This window comes from Barbatula barbatula (assembly GCF_947034865.1).
Source record: "Barbatula barbatula genome assembly, chromosome: 17".
NCBI lineage: Eukaryota > Metazoa > Chordata > Actinopteri > Cypriniformes > Nemacheilidae > Barbatula > Barbatula barbatula.
Genome location: NC_136780.1, coordinates 22,444,391 through 22,453,290, shown reverse-complemented (window position 1 = coordinate 22,453,290; position 8,900 = coordinate 22,444,391). Strand labels below are relative to the sequence as shown.

The 8,900-nt window shown below is 38.3% G+C and overlaps 1 protein-coding gene across 1 annotated transcript; it reads right to left on the bottom strand.

Annotated features, from left to right (window-relative positions):
- Nucleotides 1-1,723: 1,723 nt before the first annotated feature.
- LOC306906994 (uncharacterized protein) lies at nt 1,724-6,345 on the bottom strand. The gene is made up of 7 exons (XM_079478796.1): nt 5,949-6,345; nt 5,260-5,452; nt 4,980-5,088; nt 4,202-4,485; nt 3,406-3,626; nt 2,697-2,856; nt 1,724-2,057 (listed from the first exon to the last, which is right to left on the bottom strand). Exons 2-7 carry the CDS (start codon nt 5,444-5,446, stop codon nt 1,924-1,926), a joined length of 1,095 nt encoding a protein of 364 aa, XP_079334922.1. The 5' UTR covers nt 5,447-5,452; nt 5,949-6,345; the 3' UTR covers nt 1,724-1,923.
- Nucleotides 6,346-8,900: the final 2,555 nt, after the last annotated feature.

Below are 8,900 nucleotides of genomic sequence, written 5' to 3'. Positions count from 1 at the left end.
AGAGATTTGGCGATGTCTGATCATTTCTGTCCTGCCACTGAAGATAGACCGGTCTCTGTAAGAAAGATTCATAAATGAGAACACCATTGAGCTAATCATGAATGCTCTTTTCAAATATATTTGCAGACTCTATGGATGTTCTCCTCGATAGCTTTAATGCAAAAGTTAAACATGCTATCGATGCCATTGCTCCAGTAAAGGTCAAGATGATAACTGTCAGGCGTAAAGCATCCTGGAGAAACACACCAGCAGTACAAAGCGTGAAAAGAACACACAGAAAATCTGAGCTTTTTGAAGGATTTTTATTGTGGTTTAAACATGCCTTTACATTTAATATGCTTTACGATTTCATTATTGATTACTAACCGTGCATAATATGTTGAAAATATAACCAGTGTGTGAGTTGGGTTAACCAAGAGTTAGGGGGGTAATATTGAGTGTATTTTCCACAGGAAATGGTATGTGTCTGCTGTGGCTGCAGTCTGTAGCGCGATGACGTAGTGGACTTTACCCATACGTAATGGATGTCATACCCGCATGCACTGCGGGTGTATTTTGATGGTGCAGCGCGAGTTGTGTGGTCACGTGGACGACGCATTCATTTTAAACAGAGCGGCACGATGGCAGAGAGGAAACGTAGTGTGGTGTGGTGCTATTTTTCTACATTTGAAAAGAGTATTGCACGATGCAATATATGTGATAAAAAAGTGGCACATAGCAATAATACTAGCAACCTTTTTAAACATTTACAAACGACACACCCTGAAACTTATAAAGAGGTTGAACGAAACCAAGCTGCCCGTGCTCAGTCTTCCTCTGCCCAGTCTTCATCTGTCCGACAAAAGACGTTACAGGAGACTTTCCAGGGAGGCAAAAATTATCCAGGTACAAAGAGCTGGTCATTAGTTAACCTATTACGTGTAATCCCTTGTCACTTGGTACAAATAGGCAAATAAAAATAAGTGTGTTTGTGCGCGCACACAAATGAAAGTTTGCGATAGGAAACTTCAGTACAGTTCAGTAATAGTTCTGTACAGTAAGTGTAACAGTTCAAGAAAAATGGCCTGTTTAAAATGACAGTGAAAAAATGCACCCCAGATAGCAAATTGACTCCGGAACGGATCCGCCCCGGAAGTACCACAAGCTCCGGAACGGATGTGCAAAACGGATCCGGAATGGAGTCCACTTGCACAGCGCAGCGGATCCAGAACGGATAAGGATGGCGGATCCAGACCAGATCAGGGGCAGACCCGTTCCGGACCTGATTATAAAGCAGCGGATCCGCCACGGACCCATTCAGGACCCGTTTATACTCCGCCACGGACCCATTCAGGACCCGTTTATACTCCGCCACGGACCCATTCAGGACCCGTTTATACTCCGCCACGGACCCATTCAGGACCCGTTTATACTCCGCCACGGATCTAGTCATTCTCTCTGGATACCTTCAGATCCCTCATTTGACGATAGTATATTCTGGCCAAAACTAGCTAAAGAAATATTTCAAATCTAATTGACAAACATGGATTGCTCTTTTATTTTTAATATGCCTCCCTTTATTAATATTAATAACACATGATGAAATCATTCAAAACGTATAAATCTAAATTCACTCGTTTTAGCCAGTAACAATTCAACTATAAAAAGAGTTTCTTACAGAATGTTTTTAGAGTTGTATTATTTATGTATAGAATTGTATTACAGAAAATGAAATGCAACCATAAATTGTAAAAATATTTTTATTTACTTAAGGAAAAATAACATTTTTTTAAATGTAGCTCAAGAACCATTTAATTAAATCTTTTTTTGGTGAACATTGGGTTTTCAAAAGATCGATGAATACAAACTAGAAAAAACCAATTTAAATTAGTAAAAGTTTAACTGGTAAACGAACACTGAACACAGAAGTTAAATAATAAAACACTACAGTTGAGTGCTGACACTGGGACGGCTCCTTGAATTTCCCCTGTCTGCTGCCAGGTTGAACCACCGTATCACGTGTTTTGAAATCTCATCATCCGTGGCAGCACGGGAGACATGGCTCTTTCTCACAGCACCTGCAATACACAAGCAGAATTATTATTAAACAAACTCATGAAATCACATAGGAGCTACCAGTTTTTTTTAAAGGAAACACCACCGTTTTACATATGTCAAAATGTTCTTACCTCAAGTTGATATGTATCTGTCTCATCTCTGTGTGTGCACTTAATCGCTCTGAAGTGTTTGGTGTTTGGGTCTTAATTCATCCCTGTTTGGATCGTAATGCATGAATGAATGGAACGAATGGTGCTAAGCTAAACGTTAACATAGTGGCATCGCGCGCTACAGCGATTAAGTGCACGCACTGAGACAGGACAGATATGTATCAACTATTTTAAGTTAAGGTAACTGCATAGTGGGATATGTAAAAACGGTGGAGTTTTCCTGTAAGGATACACACAACCAATGTTTTCAAACAAACTTGTACAGTCTTGTACAGACACTTCTCTCACTCAGGTACTGGGCTACTCAAAAGCGGTTGCTTTCTAGAATAGTCTGAAAGTAAACCCTAGGTGTATTTTAATGATTCAGGATAAGACAAAAACAAACTTCGGAAGAAGGATACATGATGTACTCGCTTTAGATACATTTAAAAACAAAAGAGTTATGCGCTTATATTTTTAAACCAGGTAAATTTTGTTACATTTACTTACACAGGAGGAACTTTCTAGACTCCATCTGATTAAAAGCTTTTTTCCCATTCATGCCCTTCCAGCTGATCCTCCTCCCAACATCATCATGGAACATGTGGGAAAGGATGTTCCATGTGACACGTTTTGTGTCATGGCCCCCAATAGTTGCCAGGGAGGAAATCTGAAATGTAAAAGAAAATTCTGTTGATTTCTTAGAATTAACACTGGTAAAATTATTTACAAAAAGAATGTGTTATTTAAAAAAAAAAAAATCTTAAGACCTCGATGACCAAGTAACCGGTTTCCCTTGTGCTACATATTTAATATTTTGTGTATATAATAGCATAGATATTGACAGTTTTGGGAAAACGATTTGCCCCAAGTGCTTAATGGGACCATCTGATAGTGGAATCTTAAACCGAGACATACCAAGCTGACTATCAACTGTCAGGCAACGTTGGGCCGTTCTTAAACATGGAATGACTATGTTTTTTTGATGTGTTCTACACCATTGGCCGACACAGTCTGTTTTTTTTGGGCTGATTCAACATTTAGAATGTATGGAAGAATGTGTGCCGGTGGTGGGCCAAGAGGATTATGGGAAGTGTAGTGCTGAGGGTTAGTGACCTTGTGACTGTGACACCAGTTTGCTTTGGGGCACCATTGATTTTCCAAATTCTAGAATGTAAAGTAAACTTACACTGTAATGAGATAAACTAAAAAAACTCACCACACTCGACTTTACTTGATTATTGGCATGACTTTTCAGCCACTCCTCAAAATTCTCCACTTCCTCCATCGATTTTAATGGAAACTCAACTGGGTTTTCAGGCATTTCCATGTCTTGGACTCCTGGGTTCAATTTGCTCATCAAATAATTTACTTTAGCAATTATTTGCTCCTGCTGTTGTTTTATTAGTTCCAATAAGCTCATAATGTGTACTTCTGCAGCTGTTAGAAAAAAAGAAAAAAGTTTGGATTATAGAAATACATTTAATTCTGCATTGGACAACTCATTAAGGCACATTTCACTGAACAGATTGGAAGAGAAAGTTAAACTTTCTTTAACAGAGGCCTCAACACCTTTAATTTAGGCTTTTATTCTGAACAGGACTGGCTAGATGCATGAGAAAAAACCTCAAGTGGAAGCTTAAACGTGCCGCGTAACACGAGAATAGGGCTGGCACTAATTATTATTTTGGTAATCGATGGATTATTTTGACCATTAATTGGATAATTCTTTGTGGTACACCTACACCTTTAAAATGACTTAAAATACATAACTGTATACAGTAACAATGAGGCAATAATATTTAGTATCCAAAACAAATAATCATATGGTTAGATAGAACAACACTGTTACAATACATGACATTCAAAATATAAACAATCATCACGTGTACATTCTTAATTATAACAAATGCCTCCAGTGGGTGCCAACATTGTTACACTTTACAGCAGATCAAAAACAATATTTGACAAAATAAACACTATTTGAGCGTTATTTCAGATGAGATATTGCTTACCTGAGCAGGCAATACCATTTGATCCACATCTTCCCCCCCGCCAGGTAGGTCTGTACACCTTGCTTGTAGAAGGGGTTTGTTCTTCTGCTGGTCTCGGTGCACAGTCGGGTGGTGAAGTGGGTGGAGGAGTGGGTGGAGGAGAAGCAGCTGTTCTGCTACTTGGAATATAAGGTGGTGGTGAGATAACAGGAGCTGGTGTTAGGAGTTTGGCTGGGCCCCTGGCTCTCTTTTTTTGAGTATGACCTTCCTTCTCACTGTCATCATCGGAGTCTCCAAAGAAATGACTAAAGTGGTTTGAAAAATTACAACAATCTTATCTTTATGTGCAAATGCTCTTATTCAAAATTACATAATAATTTACACTGGCCTAAGAACTTAAGTTGTAAATCGCATGGCAATCCTGTTTTTGTTGTACTAAAAGTATTCTTCGTGAAGATCTCTGCCTTTACTTATCATTACCTGGAGCACCTCGGATAGAACAGAGGTCTCTGTACCATGATGATGGTGGTACACCATATGATAAAAAAAACACCACATACAAGATGCAAAAGGTTGTATGTTTTACTATCTATTGTTAAAAAAGAAACTAAAAAAAGTACAACTTAATTGTTGATTTTTGTCTGGAGGCTGATTAGCATTATAAACTGACTGACCATTTAATTCCATCTCAGCTGGCTTTACGGGTCTGGTAGTCATATCATAACATTAAATTATGTTTTTGAGATAATATAGGAGCCAAACATGTAGAATATAAAGGATAATATAAGTATATACTAACATCGGCTTTGACCTTCTCTTTGATCGAATCTCCTCCTCTTCAGACTGTAGATCTGATGTGTTACAAATCAGCGATTTCTTCAAGAGTCGTTGTGCCTCAAAGTAGTCATCTAAAAATGTTACATGACGTGTTAAACTTCAGTAGTGTAAAATTTACAGAGAAAAAATATTAACAGAATTATAAACGTCAGAACAGTATGATATTGATTAAGAGACTTTTTTTTCCCCAATTACTAATATTTTGATATTTGCTAACAATAGACCTTGTTTTTAAAGCATACCACATGATTTAATAACTCTGACATCATATGTTTTCCAGGTAGGTTCAGGCTCCTCTGAATTTTTCACTGCCCTGTTCACTCTTTCGTCGTTTTTGTAGTTTGGCCAATAGACAACTCCATCGCTGCACCAGTTTTGTGGCACCACTGCTACGGTTTTATTGATCAGGAACTCGATTAGGTGAAACATCCTTAACTGAGAAGGAAAGAAACAAACCAAAGAAATATAACTTTCTGTTTCAAGAAGTTAAGAAACAATTGTTATTAGTCAAATACATTCTATAGCAATCATTGTTAATCAATTATTGCTGTGGTGTATTCATGTGTTGTGAATTAGACTTGCAGTTTTTGGGAAAATAATTACTACTGAATGAGACCCAATGATTTGCTGATCATACTGTTTTTACTTCCTTTTCAGCGTAAGCTTTTCTAGGTCATTATTTTTACCAAGTTGTTTCACCAAGAGCATAATGTAATTGCATATTGGTCACTTTGAAAATAATATCATCCAATAAGTTCATCCCAAATAAACGGACATAGTCAACAAATCAAGTATCAAGACCTGCAGTGTCAATTTGGATTTATTGAACTCAATTTAATCAATGGACTGTCAAACTTATTGTGAGGTTGCTTTGAAACAATCTGTATTGCACAAAGTTATTTATAAGCAACTTAATACAAAAAGTACTTACAGTGAATTCTTATCCGGTTTCAGATTGCAGTGTTTGTCGTGATGCATGGTGATGTCATTTTTTGTCACTGTGTCTGATTCTAATTTCGCATGAACACCAGTCCAGTCAAAACTCCTGTGCAACTGCATCAATTCTTACTGCTTATACTGTATTAGAACACAAAAGCTACATCTAAAACTGCCATCAATACTACCACCATCATCCTCCACAAGAAAAAATACAAGCTAAAAAGGGCCGCATCCTTTGCCCTTTAACGGCTAATTATTAGAAAAAAGAAAAAGCTGATAAGCCTCTGTAACCTTAAAGGGTTAGTTCACCCAAAAATAGAATTTCTGTCATTAATTACCCACCCTCATGTCATTCCAAACCCGTTAGATCTTCGGAACACAAATTAAGATATTTCTTGATGAAATCCGAGAGCTCTCAGTTCCCTCCATATACAGCAATGCACTTAACACTTTCAAGGCCCAGAACGATTGGTAAAACATTGTTAAAATTGTCCATGTGACTCCAGTGGCTCCAGCCCAATTGAATGAAGCGAAGAGAATACTTTTTGTGCGCAAAAACAAACAAAAGTAACAACTTTAGTCAACTATTTCTTTCTGGCCTGTGCCAGTGTCCTTCGCGTTGTAAATACAGTGCAGCTCCCGCACATACGTTATGGCTCACATGAACAGCATTGGCTGCCATTGATCTCGAGAGCACTTACAACGGAAACTGCATTGGAGACTGGCCAGAGCAAAATTGTTAAATAAAGTTGGTATTTTTGTTTGTTTTTGCACACAAAATGTATTCTCGTCGCTTCATTAAATTAAGCGCTGGAACCACTGGAATCACATGGAGTATTTTTACGATGCTTTAACAACCGTTCTGGGCCTTGAAAGTGTTAATTGCATTGCTGTCTATGGAGGGGCCTGAGAGCTCTCAGATTTCATCAAGAAATATATTAACTTGTGTTCCGAAGATGAATAAAGTCTTACATGTTTGGAGCAACATGAGGGTAATTAATGACAGTAATTTTATTTGCAGGCGAGCTAACCCTTTAAAGGTTAAGTTTACCCAAAAATAAAACAACATGAGCGCGAGTAAATTATGAAATTAGTAAAATAATTAACATTTTTGGGTGAACTAAACCTTTAACCTGTGAAGTTTTTTGTTGTTTCTTATCAAAGCATGAGACAATTCTAAAATGTATGAAACAAGGGTATGGCCACAAAGCCATCTTTATGAGGTAAAACAACACATTTTTGGACAAGCTCTGAAGCTTTAACACACTTTAGTATATCTGATGTTTGTGAAACAGTATGGATATTCAGATAGTTAGAACTGAATGGGTAACTGAAGAACAAAGACTTCTCTGAAAATTCTTTGTATACTACATACAATCCATCATTGCATTCCACAATGTTATGTATAATGCAAATCTCATTTCCAATGACAAACACATTATCCCCGGTTGAAACTTTAACCGTCCACTTGTCACAGGCCATCTCACCATACTGTGCTTTCACTGACAGTCCATCTACAAGTGGCCCAACAAAGTGCTGTTTTTTTAAAGAGGCATCATTTAAATGAGTCTCAGTACTTCTCATCTCTGACAATCGCCGAATAATTTGGGCAAGGGGAAATTCTGGTTTTCTAACAAGCTTTTTTAGTTTGTGCAGGTAACATTCATAGGGAAATGCAGAAAATGAGTCAAGACAACCATGCCGTTGTACTTCATCTGCCAAATGCACCAAAGCATGTACATTATAAACAAGTTGATCTTTGCCATATATTTCACCAAAGTGAGAAACAAAAGATCTAAGCAAGGTGTGAGCATACTGTGTGTAGCAGGATAGTCTAGGACTTACTAAAATAGCAATACCAGAGAAGAGTAGCATGAAATTGCTGTACATGGTTCGGTCCAGAAAGGTACCTAACACTACCGGTCCTGTGTAGAGCAGAAACTGCCTCAATTCAGTGGCCTTCCAGCGATCTAATTCCCTCAGCGATCTGGGCTTTCGAGCGAACTCCACAGGTATAAAGGAACGCATTTCTACCAGTTTAGCAGACATTCTTTCTACTATGTTTGCAGGTATTCTGAAATTTAGAGGACCCCTGAGCCAAATGTTCAACAAGCGCCTAACCACACCTAAACAAACCAAATGCATATAATCTAAAGGAAATTGTGAAACCATGCCAACACTACTGCCATGAAATGGATGTGGCCCCTCATGATGATGACTCTCATCAACCATGTTTTGAAATGAATCATCTGTCCTTAGGGCATAGTCTGAATATGGGTATGTCATGCGTCTGTTGATGTATTTTCCAGGCTGAGAACATTTGTCACAACCATGGTAGCCATTGTGGTTCTTTGTATTTTTAACAAAGGACCTGGCTGGTGTGTCACAAATGACTGTGTCCAGCTCGAGCTTCAATGTCTTACCCTCTATTTCAAAACCTTTTTCAAGCTGCTGTAACTCAGTAACGAAATCTTCAAGAAACTCTTTTGCTGAGCTTGGTTTCTTTGGTCCACAGAACAAACCTATCACTACTGGTTCTTTCATGGGAACACTCAGAAGCATACCAAGGATGGGCCACAGTTGCAGGCTAGAGCTCTTGAACAAAGGAAGTCCATCTATGTTTATTTGCAACTTCAAACTGAAACTGTCTGCCAGTGTGTGTACGTATTTAGACAGCGTATTCCTAAGTGATGACAGAATCCCAAAATAGTGGTACTGTCCCCCAGCCCTTTCTAGAACAGAATACTTTGTCTTAGTCCTAAGGAGGGTTCTAGCATCCTTTGGAAGTTCCGGATGGCAAATACGAAGTATGCACAACAGTGTTGTCAAAGCAACCAAAGAAATGCCAAAGTGTATGGCCCAGTTGGAAATGCTGTCAGGGAGTGAAAATGTCTCGGGGAGTTCATCTTCAGAATGTTCTGAATCAGATGTCTGATTCGGCTTT